We start from the raw sequence: 21,014 nt of genomic DNA on the forward strand, positions 1-21,014 counted from the left end.
TTGCTTGTTTGTTTGTTTTTCACTGTGTCTGTTTTCTGTCTTTAATTAACAGTTGTTTTGCCTTCTTGGTTAGCTGTCTTTTCATACCAGGAGAAGCCACTTGTGGAAAAAGTAACAAAAATAAAAGGTAATATACATTTTTTCTGTAAAAATTTAATTCAAATATCTTTTTTAAGGTTTTTCTATACTTCACCTAAACTGGTACAGTGTGTATGTGCTACCAAACAGGGGATGATTATCTTTTTTTCTGGGGCTTAAATCTTAAATAGGATATGTAGTTTAACTATTCAGAGCACATTCCACAATGCTCTGATCCACAATGCATTCCACAATGCATTCATGCACAGGCATGAATGCTGGTTGCATTTTATAAAAATGCAGACAGGAAACTCCAAAGAAACCTGCTCCAACAATGCTCCGATCTTGTTTCTGTCCTATTGGCACTGACAGCAGAGATGTTTATAAATGCATGTCTGAATGACTTAAGCCACTCAAATTCTTAAGAATACTCTGTTTCCTGAATCCTGAAGAAAGAAAGAAAGAAAAGAAGGCTTTGTCAGTAAATACCAAACACGAAAATATATAAAGTTGATATAGTGCATACATGGACTGTAGCTGATGCTAACTGTATTTATGATGGATCACAATCATTATTCTTTACTTGATTTACCTCTTAGTTTTGTGACTTTGAGGAATACAATACCAGAGAAAACAAAGTCAGAGTTACAACATTGAACAAGAACAATGGCAAGTTTTGAGCTTGGTAAAGAAATAGAGAAAGATGTTTTTCATCTTGTCACAGGCATGGGACAAAGAAAAAAATATGAAAAAAATTCTGAGTTCTCATGAGGAACTACATAATGGACCTTGCTCACCATAGAGCCCCTGTGGCTCACTGGTAGAGCATCGGAGTGCTGAATCCGAAGATCTGAGGTTTGATTCCTCGTGGGGACTCAGAATTTTTCATTTGTCCCACCCTTGTGATAAAATGAAAAACACCTTACTTGAGAATTATGAAGTTCCTAATGCCCTTATATACACCAAAATAATGTGCAGAGAGCTAATTACACTGACTATAATTGAAGCCTCAAAAGATTGACCTGTCCAAATGCAAAAAAACAAAAACAACAATCATGAAAAAAACAGCCATTAACAGGTAACATAACAACATCAGCTTCTTACTTGCACTGTGGACAGCTGAAGAACACTGTTTGGCCTTCATCAGCTGATCGAGTTTGTCTTGTGGTGTATGTCATGCCTTCATGTCCACAGTTTGAACATTTTCTGTCAGCCTGCAAAAAAAAAAAATCGAACATTGAGGAGAAAATTTGAAAACTGGAAAGCCCTCATAGCTCAGTTGGTAGTACTTAGCATCCAGTTAGTATCTAGGAGGCATGGGTTCAAAATCTCATCAAAGCCCGAATTTTTTTTTTTTTGGGGGGGGGGGAATTTGTTCTTCTCTGCATTTGCTAAAATTGCAGCTCCCCTAGAAGAATCATTGCTTTACTTGAATATTCTTTGATACCAAGAAAAATCTATCTTTTCCAGCAGTAAAAATATTGGCAGTTAGATCTTGTTAGCTTTCAAGCCTTAAGTTAACTTCATGGTTAGTTATGCATAATTATAGTAAGTAAATACAAAGTTTTGGGTAACCACAGAAGTGTAGCAAACCAAGAATTTAGGATCTCTAAATTGATATTGAATTATCTTACCATAGGTCCTAATGGTTCCTCTGAATCTTTCGAATTTGATGTTTTTTCTTTTACAATGTTGAACACCTTTCGTGAGTGAACTTCTATATCCTCAAATTCTGTAAATCATAGAAAATAAATTGTAACACTGTAAGTGTAAGGAGCTAGTTATGTGTAAGAAAGGCAATTCAACAGTCTACCCAATGTCTCGCAATATCAAACAATATAATAACATTTCTTTAATGGCCGTCACATTTCAAGGTAATTGTAAGTTCAGCATGCACGTCAAGGCCAAGCTCCATGAAGCCAACAAGTGTTTATTTGTCATCAGAAGCCTACATCAAGGATACACACAAGATGAAATAGACCAAGATTGTGATCCCTAAGTTATTATATGGTCTTTCAGTTTATGCTGCAAGTGTTTCCGAACTAACTTTTAAACAAAGGTTTTTGAAAAGATGCTATAAGAGGTGCTATACGTCGGTCAATTGCAACATATATGAACTTTTGGAGAAAAGCGACAGACGCCTTTTTTATAACCTCAAACATGATGACCACCCATTAAAAACCTACTCCCAGGGTACAAAGACTATACTGTAAACATTTGAAGGAAATCTGTTGTCAGGCCCAGCATTGACACTGAAAGTTTTAAACATAGCTTTTTTAATTGATTAATTTTTAAATATAGTCTAGCTGTGTAAACACCCCATATGTATTTCTAATCATTTTTATTCGATTTAATCGTTGTAATTTTTCCCATCAATATATATTTTTACTGTAACATCAGATATGTAATTTTATTGGATGGTTTTTTTAATAAAGACGAATTTATCGGGTCATCCTCGGTGTACTTAACCTGACGAGGTTTTCTTTGTTTCACGAGGTATTGTTTTGCTCTACGCTATTGTTTATAATGTTTTGTTTTCTTTGTTTTACTTCACTCGTGAGCTTCACAGGTTTTTACACCGAGGATGAGCCAATTTATTTATTTATTTTTATTTAATAAAGTGCATTAAAAGTAAGAATTACAACAACCGGACCATAACATTCTGGCAAATCTATTGATAAAGGCTGCCACGATAAATATTCGTCGAGGCAGTCTATATTTTTATTCCATAGTATAGTTCAAAAGAATGTGATAGTCAACCAGTAGAAACAGGTAGAGATTGAGCTCCTCGGCCACTGAACGAATTACAACAACAAAACTTCTCTGTAAATTATTACCAGATGCGTCTTTCTTGAAGTCGCAAAGAACACAGGAGACAACGTCTGATTCACCTGGAAGGGGAAGGATAGAACCACAGCGAGGACAAAAATCTGGATCGCACTCAAAAGCTTCTTTCCTAACAAGCCTCGCCATCTTCGATGCGACTGATGAACGCTGATCAAAATCAGCGGCGATTCAGAAATATCTTTTGTTACCACTCCTACTCGACACGATGGATCGATAATTGAGTGGGCCATGAAAGGTTCCAAAAGTCTACCGAGCACACGTAGCTGTCTGGTGAAATTTCCTTCGGAAAAACTTAAAATATGCTGATTATACTTGCAGTGTGACTTTCATGATATAAATGTGGAAAAATTATATTACGCTTGTTTTTCAGAATTTTGCAAAAAAATTGTGCTGAGGGCCCACGTCCAGCCGCCTTCCATATTCCCATATCCTTCACTTGGTAAAGTCAAGCTTTACAGCGGGACTGAATATTTCTTCCTCCGCTTGCGCGATGAATAAATCAAGCCCTTTTGGATAAGGAAGATACTTAAACAGGTTGGCAAAAACTCTCCGAGATGTGAGTTTTTCTTTTCTAACTCAATTTTACGTAGTTAAATAAGTTCTCCTTGTCGGCACCTTAAGAATTGTATAGAAAACAGTAAGGAGAATATGCATACTGATGTTAGGGTGTGAATGGCGGGTGTGAATGGCGGGTGTGAATGGCGGGTGTGAGTGGTGGGTCGAGGCCTCTTTGAAATCTGAAAAGCTTCTATCGAAGTCTGTAATTTTTCTTTTTAGGTTGTATTTCATGAACCTTTACTGACCTCGCTTGAGCCCTGATTCCGATCATTGAGGCTAAAGTCTGTTGAACAGGGCCTATAATTCAGCTGTAGAAACACTATAAGGTGGGAAATTTTCGAAAATTACCGTGTAATCCCCCACCGCGATGCAGGCAGCAGCATCCCTGGCAGTTTCTTATTCCCTCTGTTGGGTTTTTTGCTTCGTTTTTGTCACGCGATAAATTCATTTTACATGAACCGTAAATTAAAGGCGAGAAAAATCATTTCGTAAGTCTCACAACTGGCACGGTAATATGATCTAATCTTGGAAACGAGATACACTGTTCCACACTGCCAATATTCATGTGCCATTATTAAAAAAAAAAAAAAGAAAAGCGTTTCCCTTCAAAGCAAACAAAGCGTCACATTATAGCGGCCTTAAGCAGCTCCAGGAAAAAAACATCTGTCACCTATTTTTGAAAAATAAAGTAGAATAAAATTAACATTCGACATCAACAAACACTTTTCTGTCTAAGTAATTAAATCGAACACACAGTATCCTCAGTTGGTAAGCAATCGAAGAGGTGTTTTCCAGAAATGAAACCCATTCTGTTCTAAAGTAAACTTTTCTTTTCATATGATGATGCTTTTTTTTGCAAGTAAAGTAATTAAAAAAGTTATCATTCTTATATTGACTTGCTGTCGAGCTTGACAACGCCATAAGGTTCATTTTGCCTGATCCTCCTGTCAAAAACTCATTTTCCAAGCAAACAGTAGTTACATATAACTGAAAAATTGGTCTTGCACAATGAAATGATAATCGAAGTTGAAGCATATGAAACTTAGAGACGACGAACGTTTGCAGTAATTGTATATCGTTGCAGACTCGTGCCAGACTTGCATCAATCCATTACAAAACTACAATTTGCAAGACCCTCAGAAAGACTATATTAAGCATCGAGGGGTAAATATATATCAAGAAGATCCTGGCCGAATTCCGCAGAGCATCTTCTACGGTCCGGTACGTTAGAATAATCTAACCACTTTACAGGTTGTATCATCATAACGACTAGAAATCGTACAAAGCCTGATGAGGAAGCTAAGCGAGAAAAAGCGGAACTGAAATTAATCGCGGCCAATATTGCGATGCACTTTGTTTTCCTCTTTTTTTCTTTTTTTCGACTAACTCGGTTTAACCAGATAGCCTGTTTCAGAGGAAACTACAAATTTCAAATTTTTTCTGAGAAGAGGAAGATATATATTTCACTTTCCGTGGTCATTTGAAGATTTATCTCAAGTTGCGCGGCAAAATTGAGCTAGATATGTAGGTATGAAAAACATCACCCAGGTAAAATCCCCGGAAAAATTGTGTTTTGATGACGACGATATTTAAGCGGAAAAAGGCCAGTGCCTTTAACTGATATGAAAAAAGCGAAGTGACATCCCGAGAACTGGACCTGGATGAGAACTTTCTTTATGCAACATTTACTTTTTTGACCCACCGACAAAAAAGCGTTACGTTAAGCGCTCCAAGAATTTAATTTCTATCGAGTTCTTCATGACATTTTCATTTTCACCAAAAGACAAATAGTGGATGCGACGAACTGAAACCAGCTGAAACTTTCCGGTAGACAAACAGACAGAGATCGAGCTGAAAATGGGAAAAATCATAGTTTCAATGAAAGCCTTCTTATATATTTAACCTTTGAAGACAGATAATTAAGCTTCATCGACTAAAATGATCGAGCTACAAATGGAAGAAGCGATAACTTGACCCAACGTTTTTACAAGATGTCCTAGATCTGATATGATTAAACTCTGTCGAACTGAGAAAAACGTGTAATGCCAAAGGAAGAACATGGGTTTGGATACTTTTTTGTTCAAACTCACCGCTAAGTTACACTACGAAGACTGTTTTCTAAAACGCCGCATTAGCCGACATCCCTCTAAAATGTTCTAAGCTTATAATCACCCGCAAACAGCTATAATTCTCCTGGAAAATGCTGCAATCTCAGATCAATTTGTGGATTAAATGATTACAAAAAATATGAGCTGTAAAGTCCTCCCGACTAAAGTTCATGAATGTATAAAATAAATCCAATTATGCTACATATGTTAGTTCTGCGCAATCCAGAGTAAGTTACTGCTGTTATAGTTTAGTTCAAGCTTTCTGTTAGTTGCAAGAGTTCCCCGAAAATTAACTCCTCGAGCCTGTGGTATATTGTGAAGTCTATTCGAGAAAGGAACAGTCGGTGACAAAAGAAGCTAGACAGTCAGAGCGTGAGGGTGAAAAATTAACCGAAATCTTTCAATTTTTCCACACAGCAAGGAAGATGGAGTAACTCGTTTCAGAACCGCTCCTTATCTAACGCTTCAGCACCTCGAATAGAATCGCATAATTAAATAAATCTCGCTCTCTGATTGGTCAACAAAGCGAGGTATTTAGCGTGGAATTGCGAGTTGAAAATGAGGCTAAGTGATATTGTTTCGCATCTCTTGTTTCGTACCCAGGATAAAAACAAAAATCATTATTGCTCTCTTCTTATTTTCTTATTTTGATTCAATTAATATTTTTGCTTTGACTATATCTGTCAGGAAAAGCCTGGAACTGATTGTTTGAAATGAATGCTTGCTTGCTCTTCCTCGCTACCACTGTTTCCCTCCATGTCCTGAGTATTCTAAAAGTAACAGGAAATGATCGTTATCATCAACCTGGCGATGTCACCCTCGGTGGTCTCTTTCTGCTACATTACACAACTGAAGACGGTCAGTGTGGCAAATTCTTCCCAATTGGGCTTGGACACGTAGAGGCAATGATATTTGCCATCCACAAAATAAACAGTGATCCATTCCTGCTTCCAAACATTACGTTAGGGTTTGAAATACGGGACTATTGCGAGAGTGCTGCAAAGGCAATGGAACACACCTATGACTTTGTGCGACTAAACGAAATCTTAACAGAAGCCCAAAACGCCAGCTGTAAACAAACAAACAAGAAGAACATAACGCAAAGCGAGGAAAAGCCAATAACAGCAGTCGTTGGCCCGACGGATTCTGGGAGTGCTGTTCTCGTGGCAAGCCTGCTGCGAGTGGGTGGAGTTCCAGTCATTAGTCACTCGGCAACAAGCAACGAGTTAAGCTCACCGCTGTACCGTCACTTCTTTCGCACTGCCCCCCCCGACGGACAACAGGCAAGTGCAATGGCTGACCTCATAGAACACTTTAACTGGAGCTATGTAGCTGCTGTGGCAATGGACGATTCTTACGGCCGAAATGGAGTATGGAAGCTGGAGTCTGAAGCCGACTATAGAAAGACGTTCTGCTTGTCTTTTGCCGAATACATACCCCGCCAAGAGTACATTGCCAAGCTAAAAAGGGCCGTCAGCAAGCTCAAAAGCCATCCCAATATTCGCGTTGTGGTTTTATGGCTATTTGGCGGCTACGGACGGAGATTTCTCAAAGAAGCTGTACAACAGAACTTGGTCGATCGTACCTGGATCCTAAGCGACGCTTTAGCAACAGAAGACGATGTATTTGTCGGGTTAAAAAGAACGGATCAAAAAATTCTCCACGGCTCACTCGGACTACAACCTAGAATGTTAGACAACAAAGATTTCAAAAAGTTTCTAGTCAACGAATCCCTTAGATTACTAAATGTTAAACAAGTTCCTTGGTGGCAAGAATTTTGGAAGAGCGAGGATAGTAGACACTGCTCTTCCCTAACGGTTCTCAGTGAACAAAAATATTGTATACAAATAGTGCTTCGCACAATATACGACACTTATATTCCTTATGTTGTGGATGCTGTTTATGCAATTGCTCATGCTCTTCATGAACTGATCAACAATTGTTCAAGACTGGGCTGTGAAAAGTCTACAAAAACAGGCAGCGGTGTGTTCCCTTCCCTGAGCTCGAGATATGTCGAGGATTTTCTTCGCGATGTTAACTTTACGGGAATGACTGGACAGGTCCGTTTTGATAAGTTCGGAGATCCTTTGGGGTCTTCTTATGACATTGTCCATTTCAAAACGAATGACACATCAAATAGCCAGGATCCAGTAAAACTGGTTATCGGTTCATGGGAAAAAAATCGCAAGAACAAACTTCAGCTAAATTCCAACAACATCAGGTGGAATACAATCAGCAGCCAAGGGTTTGTTCCGAAGTCTTTCTGTCACGAGGATTGTCCTACGGGCACGTTTAGGTCAGTCACTACCCCATGCTGCTGGAAGTGTCTCAGATGCCCTACTGGAACTATTAGTAGTCAGATAAATGATATGAACTGTACGGAATGTCCTCAAGGACAAACGCCCGATGAAAGTCGGTCAGAATGCTTGGATCTTCCAGAAATTGAGATAAAATGGTCAAGTCTCGCATCTGTCCTGGTAATACTGTTTGCGGTAATTGGATTCCTACTCGTTGCCATTTGCAGTTTCATCCTTTATAAACACAGAATGACACCACTGGTAAAAGCTTCAAACCGTGAACTAAGTGCAATTCTTATGTTCACCATCACGACGTCTTTTTCTGTGTCCATTTTATCTCTCGCTAAGCCGACCGACTTTATATGCACTTTGGTGAATTGTGTAAGTTCCATGGTTCTTGTGACTTTTATCTCCGTATTGGTAATTAAAACAATGAAGATACTAAGTGCTTTCCAAATAAACGTCATCGCAAAGAGGTTCAAAGCGTTTATTTTATCTACGAAGAGCCAATCACTTCTTGTTCTGCTATTTATTTTACCTCAAGTTATTTTCTTAACCTTATGGGTTGCCTTAGATTCACCGCATCAACGAAGAATCTTACCGCCAGTTGAAGGTATGATCCTTCTCTCTTGTTCGTTACACCAATCATCGACTGGCTTGGCATTGCAAATCGTTATAACGGTGTATATTTCGTTTCTCGCTGTTGTTTGTACATTTTACGCTTTTAAAGCAAGATCACTGCCTGAAAACTTTAACGAGGCAAGATATATTGGATTTGCCATGTACATTTTGCTGCTGTCGTCTGTGGGGTATCTACCCATTAACATCGGTCTTTATGGCTCGTACGCAACAAACTTGAAATGCGCGATGACGCTTCTTAGTTGCTATGGGATATTAACCTGCATGTTCTTCCCGAAGATTTACGTGATCATACTTAAACCTGAACAAAACACTCATCAAGCAGTAAGTTCACAAGTGTCAGAATTCTCTTTTAACAATTTCTTTAGAGGAAAAGTTACAACTGTTTCTCCACAAAAACCCGACCTTGTAAGTCATCAAAAACAGTCGCATTTAGAGTTTGCTTCTGTTAGTAGCTTGACAGATTAGTAGATGATATATATATATATAACTAACTGCAGACAGTATTGTTTCGGCCTTCTGGGCCTCATCAGTGCAGTGCTAATGCTAGGATGGGGGAGAACCGAGACGGTCACCCCAAACGACCCAACCTTTGTGGTATCGTCTAAGCCATGCCAGAGTGCTCAAACTAGAGTAAACTAGCGAGCATGCGCAATTGCAACGGCAATGACTCATCCCATCCCTGGCTTCATCAGCTTGCGTATCTTGTTTCTGATAATGTATAAGTTAATTACCTGAGACTTAAAACGGAGGTTTAAAACCAAAGATTTTATTTTTTATTTTAATAATATATAACATATATATTTTTTACAATTTTAAATTGAGTTTAGGAGCGTGCTGTTGTTACAGAAGTCGCTCCCTCAATTTTAACACCTAACTTTTATGTTCCTTTTACACACTCATCCCCACCTTTGCATACGATTTTTTCCTTTTTTACCCACTGATCACGAGATTGCTCATCAGTGGAGTGGGAACCCATTTTCATGGGATCCCATACATCAATACCAAAGGAAGCCACAAAGGTTGCTAGTGAAACTACTGATTAATATATTTAATACAATACAAACAAACGGTAAAAAAAGGGGCCCGTTTTTGCATTAGAGAAAAAAGTAAAAGAACTCTTTACTGATCAGCCATTTATGATCAGTCATTGATGTAGAAGGTGCAGAGAAATTTTTATGACGATATTTTTTGAAATCATTATTATAATTATTATTATTATTACTATTATCATTATTATGAATATATGAAGTTCGTGCATCATACGTATTATCATTATTATTGATAAGGTCTATTTACTTTCCGACCATCAATGCCAAGTTTTATTTACCCAGTCAGATGATTTTTAGAGCGCGAAAGGTTTTTTTTATTAGAAAGTGCGACAAGTGTTGTTACAAAGAACGACAGATGTTTTATAACATAATGAACATAGTAGGCAACTTCTGATTGGTCAATTCAGTTTGCAAGCTTTATCAGGTTATAGAGCCCACTTGTAACTAGTTATGTCATAAAAGTGTTGCAGAGCATTTTCAAGGTTTGATATTTCGAGTATTTTTAGGTTTACCTTGCGTTTTATTAAGTCTCGCCTTTTCGCCCCTACGTGCTATTTTGGTAGATCTATAGTTTTGATCATTTATTTTTAGTGTGTGCTTGAACTTGGCTCAGTTCTTACCGTGCTAGACATGTTAATCGCTTGTTATGGTTAAGGATAACTAGTTTGCTAGGTGGTCATGTTTGGGTTGGTAAAAATGACCTTAAGTTTTAGCCACACTGAATATCCTGTTTTGGAAATTCCCACGGTCAGCTAACCCAAACATGTCTGTAATTTTTACATTAACTGAGAGGGCACTCCTCGCTGAAGTTAGAGGAGAAATAGCTGTGGTAGTAGAAGGTAGTAGCAACAATAGAAGAGGAGAGAATAAAAGAAGAAAAGTATAGAGTCTTGGTGCCTTTCGTTAATTCGTCCAAGCGAGTGGTAAAAGCCCGCAACAAAAGCAATAGAGCACGTTTGTTTTCGGGCTCTATAGCATGATAAAGCCACTTGGGATGTTCGGAAAACACTCGGAAAGCTAATAAATCATTCACCTTCATCTCGTGTTTGTAAGCTTTCCTCGTGTTTTATCAACACCCCAAGTGGCTTTGTCACGTTATAGAGCCAGGAAAAAAGTGTTCTATTGCTTAAATAGTGTGCGACAAAATAGACCTATCATGGATTTCTTTATCAGTTGTTTTTTGTTGCTGTTGTTGTTGTACAGGCACGGGGAGCAAATCAATCTTTTTCTTTGGGTTGCGTAAAAATATCGAATTTAACTGACAAAAAGGAGCGTTATTCGTCTTATTCCGTTTGAGTTCGCTTATATCTGCAGGCTAGACGAATAAATTAAAAGTTGCCTGTTGTAACGAAAGTTTAGGTTGGTATCCCAGTATCCTTACCAAAAATACCTGCCAAATATAGATTTTCTAGATTTGCACTGTATTACTTACTAATCCTTAGTTTTGAGGGCCACTGGTTTGTCAGCGTAAGCTGTTATGTGTACACCCTCTTTAAATAAAGTTGACTTAGTTACTTTGACTTACCTACCGTGATAATTCTCTTCTTTGTACACATATGGACCTTGGGGTTTCAATTCTTTATTCCGCTGTCAGAGTACACATCTGAAAAATGAAGAGACTTGTCAATTAACAACCGTAGTAAGATTAATAATCAGTTTGTTGAAGTTTGCATCAACGCATCAACGACTTGCTCTCACGAAGGGAGCTGATTGATTTTCACCTCGCTGGTCGATGAATTCAAGTGTTTTTAAAAGAAATAACGAGCAGTAAGGCATTTTGAGTATACACCCCAAAGAAATTGTTAATTTTTTAGGCTAATCTAGAATAAAATAATCAATTGTAGAACTATTAATAAAGAAAGGACCATCTAATTTCCATTTTAGGCATGTAGCAGCCACAAATAAGTTTTTTTGATTACCAATTTGAAACAGATGGCTGTTGCACTCTACCTTTAAAAAAGGGTTATATTAGGTAGTTTGATAAGGCATCCATCACGTAAAGTTCGCTTAATCAAATCTTTAATCGTAAGGCATTGTATTCCGTGCAAAGAATCTCTCTTAAGCGTAGGTAATTGACTCTCAAGCGGAAATACGTTTACATTAAGGGGTGAAAGTACTTACGTGAGCTCTACCTGTGTACAGAATGATTGAGTTCTGTGTATTGTTGCCTGTTATATTAATTAAAATCCATGTAGTTTTTTTTAAAAAAAAGTGACAAGTGGTTTATTATGGATGAAAATATAGTGAAAGTACAGTTATAGTTGCATTCATATTGGAGCAGTGAGATGGTGAAAGTCAGATAAAATGCCTCGGTGCTTTTCCATTTGTCTATGGGTTCCTTTATTTGGATTTTCGTTGTTCTGGATGACACAGCAGATATCAAGCCAAGGTAAGAGAATTTTCTTTTATCCTTATTCTTAACGTTGCTTTTTATTTACGCATATTTTTTTAATTCTAAAATTGAGATTTATTAAACCCCAATAACAAAAAAATAGTTGATAGTTTTTAGAGTATTGCACCAGTAGAGGCTTTACGCAGTTTGCAACTTAACTTAACGCTGACGGCCACTACTTCAGTCGTGAACAGGTGATATCTAATCCCCTGCAGTCAAAATCGACGTTGTGCATCTGAAACTTGTGTACGCACAACCGAACCGTTTGGACAACGGGTTCAGTTTAGTCTCATTAAAAAATGGTTGTTTCCTTTCAACTCAAGGAAATAATCAATTGGCATATGAGCTATAAAATATAACCCTCTTATTTCTTTCTCTGTCTTTCTTTCGTTATTCAACATCCTTTGTGTGATTCAAGACGAGCATTCGTTAAGACAACGCATTGGATTCTGCTATAAGCTTGATATTTTGATAACCTAAGGATTTTGTTATTGCCATGTTTATTTACTTTGGATCTATTGTGATCATTTAATAAAACATGAACCACCCATATATTAGTTTAGACCTCCGGCGGGTCCATGTGATTGTCTCATGAATTAATCTCAACAACTCTTCAGTTGAATAAAATGTATAAAGAGTGCGTTCACAAAGGCTTGACAAGCACGTTGGTAAAATGACATCGACCCATTCTGAATATACTGAATACTTGTAATGCGAGACTCGTTGGCAAGGCGAGAGAAACTTCCTCTTTTGGAAAGTAATATCTTGAACCTTAAAACTGTTTTCAAGGACGCACAGTATTATGTGTTGCAGTCTCTACGTTGAGCACCGCAACCTAAAATCTGCGGTTGAGCTAGCTGAGTGATATTCCTGTATGACGGGTATCGCTCTTGATATAGCAGCTAGGCTAATAGGTCGGCGGCGATGAGATGGAGGTTAGAAGTTTTTATTGATATTCTCTCCAAATTGTGATATCCCCTAGCATCTGTAACTAGAAGAAAATCACACAAAAACTGGAACATCTTTGTTTGCTTTTTTGCTTGTAAACAATAAGCAACAAAGTGTGGAGGGAAAATCACAATTTTGTCTCACGTTTAATAGTTTAAAATTGTCCTAGATCAGTATCGTGATATCACTTTCTTAAAGGTACTTCATCGTTGATATCGTCAAATCAGTGGAGCGAGTGCTTTGGTCGGTGTAGTGTTAAATTTCAAACAAGAAGTTGTTTCAAGGGTTGCGATGGTGACCGAATTATGGAGATGAGGGAGTGTTCATCACATACAAACTGTAAAGGTATAATGCACAGCACTATTGATGGCTCTTACTCCTTGTCTACAGCTAAAGTTCTATTCTTCAAACAAAACAAAACTTTTCATTATAAAAAAAGAAGAAGACGACGAGCAACAACAACAAAAATAAAGCAAATCAAAAACTTAACAAACAAACAAAGAGGTTAAGTTGAATGTTTTCGTTAGTGTTTTTTTGATGTTTTCTTTAGTTTTTTTTTAATTAACAAATGGTAAACACCACAGCGTACACTATTGAGTTATGGATGCACTTGGGAGGTTTGCTAAGCACTCAAGAAGCTAGAGTCGCTCTCGGCTATCGCCTCGAGCGACTCTTACGCTTCTTTCGTACTTAGCAACCTCCCGCGTGCATCCATAACTCAATAGTGTACGCTGTGGTGTTTACCATTTGTTTTATAACATAACATTGATACATTATAGCTAAAGAGTTCCCTTTTATTTAACAAATCTTACGCGACCAGAAAAAACAAGCGCGCGCGGAAAAATAGTCTTTGCATTTGCTCACGTCAGCAGCGTACACCCATGGGCAAATGGGGGACGCTAAATTGACCAATCAGAGCGCGCGCTTAACTTTGGTTACGTTATAACATGTTTTTCAGTGAGAATATTTATTATGGTGTTCTTTGTCTCAGATTTTGTTCTCTCTTGACTTTTGGCAATTTAGTTTTGATTCTTTTCTTTTATTTTTGTGCTAATTGGTGACCTATTACGTTACTATGTATTGTCCATTTACCTTTTTTATTTCTGCTGTTTGCTTATTCTTTTCTTTGAAAACACTATAAAAACTTTGTATTTCGTTTCGTTAATCAGTTTATATTTCTATCCAGAGTTCCATACAGATCTTGTAAGTAGTTACTTTTCCTTGTGAATTTTGCCTGTCGGTTTTAAATAGAATGTTTTTTACATTTTTTTCTCATGTTATTGCAGCTTATAAAACACATCTTTCTCGTATTCCCTCTTTTGCGGCGAAACTGAAGCTTAAAGTTAATTATGGCAACAAGTGGACGACCGTCTGCCATTCAGTAGGCATTGCCGATAAACTTTGCCAAATACAGGGCTTTAGTTCAGCTGAGCCTGGGAATGACAAAAATTGCGATGTGATCGAAACGCACAGCTACGGCAACACAACTTGTGGAGTTCTTCAGAGAATCATTTCTGTCAATTGCAGCGATACACACGCAGTTACCATTGTATGTAAAGGTACAAGTAAATAGATACAGCAAAAGTTTGATAAGAGTGGAGAGGGTATTGTTGGAGTGGTATCTCTGGCAGTTGACGGCAAGACATTTGCTGTTGTAATGGTAAATTGTAAAATGATAGGCCATTTAATCTTCACTCGTGTGCCGACCTTTTCGTTTAACACTTGTGCTATCTTACATATGATTATAGAACGTGGAAAGAAAAAGAACGTAGAAAATGGTGGAGATACCGTTTCATTAATCGTTCTGAGTTTTGTATCCGGTTTTCTGTGTCTCGGCATCCTTGTCTGCTTTGTCTACTACAAGAGACGAGTTTCAGGTATGGTTTCGAGTTTTAGCCCTTCGTCGCTCTAATTCACATTATCAACTTATTTGATGAAACCAGTTTGTTATGCAAAGTTTGATCTGGGAAACCTGTTGCAGTAGTAGTATAAGTAGTAGTAGCAGCAGCAACAGTAGCAATGGTAGTGGTAGCAGTTGTTGTTATAGAAGGATTTGTACAAATACCTCTTGTTTTCCCGCCCTTTTGTCGTTTTGCCGCTGAGGACTGCGGACTCTCTTTTTCCTGCATCCGTCATTTTTGGTTTTGTTATGTTTTGAGCTCAAAACAAATTAATTTCTTTCACGACTTCCTCCAGGTTATTGAACTGTTCTGGTATCCAGAACAATAGTACTAAAAGAAGTGGCAGTACTTGAAGAATTGGTATCAACTAGATGTTACTGGAAATAATTCCTGAGCCAATTCTGTGTTTTCTTGCATGATATTTCCTTCTTAAAATTGTTTAATCAAAGCGGTTAACGTATTTCCTATTTCGTTTTTAGCTCTAAGAAACGTTGATCGTTTGGAGAATTTCACTTTACAAAGGTATAGTCACAATTTGTAAAGTTACCAAATAAGGTAACAGGTGACGAGAAGTTATGTTTGGTTACAATGAATATATGAAGTTCATATATTTTGAACTGCGGTTGTAGATGTTAGTTTGAACTGCGGTTGTAGATTCGAACCACTGACCTCTGCGATACTAGTGCAGTTCAAAATATATGAACTTCATATATTCATTGTATCTAATTTATCATCACGGGTTTATTACGAATCAACTTAACGGCCTGCTCCCAGTTGGCTTGTTAGCTCAATTGGTAGAGCGCTGCACTAGTATCGCAGAGGTCAGTGGTTCGAATCCCGTACAGGCCTGATTTCTTTCAGGTCTGATTTTCGCTATTACATAAATAGCGCTTTCTACTGCGAGGATCGTGCATCATACGAGTTTATGTTTGTTAATAATAAGGAACAGCACTTTGTTTTTTAATATCACTAATCAATCTAATAATTTATCTTAAATTATTGTATGAGTTTTTTTTTTTTACAGAAGCATCGTCAAATAAATAGGAAAGAACAATTCATTAGAATGGAGAGACAGAAAGTTCAATTTAAATGTCTGGAATGTTTCGCAGGCCTATTTTCTAATAGTAGAACGGATAATCAGCTAAAACGACGCACAGAAATGGCTGTCTTTGTTCAATGTACTTTCCATGGTGAGAAGTCGCCTCTATTTGCGAGCAACTCTTTAAAGCTAAGTTTATTATTGAGAAGAACGAAAAGTACAGCTTTTAATTAACGTTTATTTAAACATATCAAAAAAATTTGGAGCCACTTTTGAAATTTAGAGAGCAATTTTTTGGTGATTTAGCCATCTTTAAGCAACTATTTGGCCACAATCCAGTGAGCAACTTTCCAGTATTTTACGAGCACAATCGGGACAGGCCTAACCGAGACTTAATCCCGACCAATAAAAGCAACTTAAGCTATTAGAACTTATCCAGTTATTCCTTTTTACTTAGTGACGCAGACACACGATACCTCTCCGTTATTGCCTCTCGCTGGGAAATCGCTCCGAAACAAATTCACCTCCAAAGCATACTGGGGACTGGGGCATTTGGAGAGGTTTGGAAAGTTGTGGTCTACGAAATGCAAGGACACCCTGAAGAGACTACAGTGGCCGTCAAGAAACTAAAACGTAACTAAGGCCTAAACTGATTACGTGTAGGCAAGGTGTTAAACAGTGGAAAATATACACTGAAATGATTAATATACGTTTGATTTACTTCTAGTTAAGGAACGAACTCGAGTCTATAAGAATCTCGAATTTTCATTATTTTTAATTATACTTAAATATATGTATTTAAAAAAATAAAGATCTTTTTATCTTAAAAGTGTATAAACCATAATTTAAAATAATTTCTTGACAATATATCATATGCTTGCATTAAATTTACAAAGTTACAAGTGACGTCTTTCAAAACAGATCTCCGCCATTAGTTTCTGCCAGATTTTTAACGAAAATGTGAAGGAACAGCTATTGTGAATGTCCAACTCAAGCATTTAGTATAGACCGGTGGAGTATTTTTTACCTACTTATCTTCTTCTTTGTCTGCACACTGCGAAAACAGGTAACTGTTCTGACCACGAACAGGAATCGTTGGCACAAGAAATTGAATTGGGAAAATCGTTAGATGGAGACAAACATCCCAATATCGTTAATTTTTTGGCGTGTGTTTCCACATGCAGTAAGTGTCTAAGTGGTGAATTTCTAAAGTAATTTGAATTGTCGAATCACATCTTATTCTTAAAAACCAGACGTTATTTACCGCCTGGGGGGAGAGGGTGGAGAACATGATATTCGGAGGGAAAGGAGGGGGGGTCATTTGTTGCTAACAGAGTATAAAGGGGGACTATGGAAAATCGACTGTTACATCGCGATACCGCCTAAATCCTGCAGCCCCCTCCCTTCAGCGAAAAGGTTTGGAAGCAGAAAATAAAAATAAGATGAAACCAAAACGCGGTGTATTTCACTCCTCTTTGTGCTTTCCTTTCTTTGATTAATTTCTCAATTCATCATTGCATTCCCTTTTTTTTCTTCCACCTATCTATTCATTTATTTATTCGATCGTTTATTTGTCACCCTTGTTTCTTTCATTTTCATTCCTTCATGATCATTTCATAGTTACTCTTTTTAATCGCACATTAACTAGTATCGTTATTATATTACAGCCCCCATGATGTTGGTTTTGGAATATGCTCCATACGGGGATGTGCTTGGCTACCTCCGGAAAAGCAGGGGAGTGGAAGATCAGTTCTATTGTTCCCCAGAGTGTTGCCAGCAAGAAGTGACTTCATATGATCTGCTTAGTTTTGCACAACAGATAGCTTCCGGGATGAGTTTCCTGACATCAAAGAAAGTATACATTTGCTTTAATGTTAGGAAATGTCTGATTCAGATGTATTCGAAAATGGCATTAAAGTCATATATAGATCCAGTGTAAGCAAGGAAAGAATCAGAATATGTAACAGTTTTTGCTTTAAGATGATGATAACAAAACAGCAACAACAACAACAACAAAAAGAACAAATAAAAACTGGATAATATAGTGGAAGCGGTGAGCACATATGTCTTACACTATACTGCGAGACACGTGACTAGCTATATTCTCACGCAAGCACTTAAATGAAGCAATTGATTCTTCTCCGAAGACAGCTAGAAATTTCACTTGATTTTTCCAACGATTCGCACTTGGTCTCTTAAAAATGTCTCATCACCTTCCTAAGACAAAATAGTACTTTGGATTCTCAGACTGTTTGATGCATTCTTCCCTTTTGTGGCCAATCGGTTGTAGTTACTATGGTTTATTAGCACTCGGTAGAGAAGTGCTATATCAGCTTTGCGTTGCCAATGCATTTCCGCTCAAAGTACTTCTTGTCTATTTTTTATAATTTTCAGATCCTCCATCGTGATCTCGCGGCAAGAAACGTCCTGTTGGGAGCAGGCAGGATTTGTAAAATTTGCGACTTTGGACTGGCCCTGATAAGGGAGAGATATCAACAGTATCTTTACTGCACTGCTATCAGAAAGGTAACTGTACTTGTAACATTTTAAACTTTTCTGAATGGGCGACTTTAAATGCTTTTCATGAAGAAATACGGAAACAAAAACTCGAGCTGATATTTAATTGTGCAAGCCACTGTTGTAGTGTTTTTTTGCTTGCGGCGTCTTTCTCATTTTGCCTCGTCTATTTAATTATCATTCCCAATTCATAGGGTCGCCTTCCTATCAAATGGACCGCTCCTGAGCATCTTTTCAATGTTTCTGACGAAAAAAACCTTAGAGTGTCGGAGAAAAGTGACGTGTGAGTAAACTAACTAAAGATTTTTCTCTTAATGAAACTGAAACTTTTCCTTGAGCTCCTTTAGCCGAGCTTTCTCAAGGCTTTCCTATTTTTCTTTGTACAGCTGGTGGTAAACGGCATTGTTCTGTTTGAAACATTTTCTTATTTTTCTTTGTAAAATAGGTGGTCATACGGTATTGTCCTGTTTGAAATATTTACTCTCGGTGAGTGATATACCCCTTAATGTTAGGTGTTCGATTTAGCAAATGCAATATTGAGATTGTAAAATTGGTCCAGATTTCCAAATAGTGAAAAGTATCATCCGCCTTTTACTTCTTTTCGTGACATTTGGACGTGCATCACGAAAACTGGGTCCAGTGCATGAAATCGAGACTTCTAGCTACAGTTGTGAGTCGTCCTGTGTAACCCGTATAACATCATTACCGATGAACCTCGATTTTGTACACTTAACCCAGTTTCCTGGTTTCCCATCCAAATGTATCGAACGTGATACCATTGCTCTCAATAGGAGGCGTGCCTTACCCAGGGTGGAACGAATGGAAAGTTGTATATGAACTCAAAGTGAACAAGTATCGTATGCCTCAACCAGAACATGTTAGCGAAGAACTGTAAGTGAGAATTTACTAGTCTTGTAGGACTCGTGATTTGCTCTTGATTTTTGATTTAACTCTATAACAGGCAAGAAAGGAATTATATGTAAAGTCATTTTAGCTATCCTACAGTCGAGTTTCTCTAAAAAAAAAAAAGAACCAGTCATAGAGATGATGAAACTACCCCTATCAACAATAAGTTTTTTGGTTTTGTTGTCTTTCTTTTATTCTTCTTATCTGTAGATACCAGCTCATGGTGGATTGCTGGAACGAAGATCCCGACGCACGACCCACTTTCGATCTTCTTCATGAAGTAACGACCGGATATTTGCAGGAAGAGGTATAGGATATTTGCCAAATGTTACCTAAACAAAGAAAACGCATGACGCAAGTTATTCAGCTTCGCTTGTCTTTCCATGCCAACTCATTTAATCTTTCCACCACCTACTTACATCTTTTCAATGCCGCATTATCGGATCTTTTTAATTTCATTTTTCAGCACTATGTGGATATGTCAAAGTATGAGCCCAGCCTTTACGCCAATGTGGAGGAAACAGCTTCTCCTGCAGGTCCTGCTTCCTTTGAGAATTTGACCACTGTGCTGTAAAAGATCAAGATTTTGACCAACACATACTGCGCATGCATAAGAACTGTTAGGTTCAAAAACTGTGCCGAGGGATAGCTATGAAAGTAGCTTGTGTCATCATGTGTTAAAGTTAGATTGTAGAAGGTGTGGCAGCAAATTAAACTGCGTGTAATCTGCAAATGACACTCATGATAGCACTTTGTACTATAGTATCGTTAGGGAATTACGTTATCGCCTGAGCAGAGTTTTCTCAAAAAGTTTTTTAGAATAGAGTTAGTCATTATTCGTATTATCAGGGGCAACTACGATACACCGTTTGCAAATATTGCGAAGATAGCTCCAAAGCGAGGCTTCTCGGTAGCAACACTGTTGCTAAGGGCTGGCTGGGCGTCTGTTTTCAAGTACTTCGTGCCAGCTAATACCAGGTTAGATTATGCTTTCTTTAGGCGTAGGCCTACATCCTGTGTTCTTTTATCAGAGATGAGTAATTGGAAGACAGTACCATCAAAGTAAAATAATTTTAGACTTTTAACGGAAGTTACAGTCTGGGAGGTACGTCTTGAATCCTGCTTTGTTATGAACGTTCGATTGTCTTCTCATTTAATAAAATGCCGCACCAAGTTTTACTGTATGTTTTCTGTCTTAGCTTCTTTTCAACGTAAGGCATGGAGAGACCTGTGGAGAAGATGCGTGTAAATGAACTTAAAGAACTTCTCCGCAGCAAAAATGTGAGCCTCAAAGGATTAACAGTGAAAGCACAACTAGTCTAAAAGGGGCAATATACAGGGTGAAAAGTAGGGGTCCAGGTATGGAACCTTGTGGGACATCATAACAAAGAGTGCGAGGAGTGGACACTTGATCTCTAATAATTATTGATTGACGACGGTTTTCAAGGTATGATCTAAACCAGTTCAAAGTCAGTTGTGAGAAACCAAAGTAGGATACGAGTCTTTCCACCAGGATCACATGGTCAATGGTGTCAAAAGCCGCCGATTGATATTTCCACCACTAATTGTGAGCTCAGCAACTTCTCACCCACTTCCAATTCCGAACTATCGAAGATTGCTCGTTCTGTTGTGTAGAAATCATGCTGTCTGGATCCTCCACCTGCCACGTTACTTAAAGAACACTTTGACCTGCTCTTATCATCGATCTGTAGCATTGTAAACTTGTCGCTGG

General features: G+C 37.9%; 3 protein-coding genes across 3 annotated transcripts; 2 read left to right on the forward strand and 1 right to left on the reverse strand.

Annotated features, from left to right (window-relative positions):
- Positions 1-133: 133 nt before the first annotated feature.
- Positions 134-3,069, reverse strand: LOC111335621 (DNA-directed RNA polymerase I subunit RPA12). The gene is made up of 4 exons (XM_022941585.2): positions 2,916-3,069; positions 1,713-1,810; positions 1,183-1,292; positions 134-524 (listed from the first exon to the last, which is right to left on the reverse strand). The coding sequence occupies exons 1-4, from the start codon at positions 3,049-3,051 to the stop codon at positions 500-502; spliced, it is 369 nt and encodes a 122-aa protein (XP_022797320.2). The 5' UTR covers positions 3,052-3,069; the 3' UTR covers positions 134-499.
- A 2,773-nt stretch (positions 3,070-5,842) lies between these two features.
- On the forward strand, positions 5,843-13,255 carry LOC111335602 (metabotropic glutamate receptor 3-like). The gene is made up of 2 exons (XM_088728144.1): positions 5,843-11,968; positions 13,118-13,255. The coding sequence occupies exon 1, from the start codon at positions 6,305-6,307 to the stop codon at positions 8,993-8,995; it is 2,691 nt and encodes an 896-aa protein (XP_088584270.1). The 5' UTR covers positions 5,843-6,304; the 3' UTR covers positions 8,996-11,968; positions 13,118-13,255.
- Positions 13,140-20,464, forward strand: LOC111335630 (tyrosine-protein kinase SRK3-like). The gene is made up of 13 exons (XM_088728145.1): positions 13,140-13,264; positions 14,206-14,478; positions 14,668-14,796; positions 15,300-15,342; positions 16,317-16,492; positions 16,926-17,042; positions 17,527-17,714; positions 18,254-18,385; positions 18,571-18,659; positions 18,822-18,862; positions 19,168-19,267; positions 19,493-19,589; positions 19,749-20,464. Exons 1-13 carry the CDS (start codon positions 13,225-13,227, stop codon positions 19,854-19,856), a joined length of 1,533 nt encoding a protein of 510 aa, XP_088584271.1. The 5' UTR covers positions 13,140-13,224; the 3' UTR covers positions 19,857-20,464.
- Positions 20,465-21,014: the final 550 nt, after the last annotated feature.

The sequence above is a fragment of the Stylophora pistillata genome, chromosome 7 (genome assembly GCF_964205215.1).
Source record: "Stylophora pistillata chromosome 7, jaStyPist1.2, whole genome shotgun sequence".
Taxonomy (NCBI): Eukaryota; Metazoa; Cnidaria; class Anthozoa; order Scleractinia; family Pocilloporidae; genus Stylophora; species Stylophora pistillata.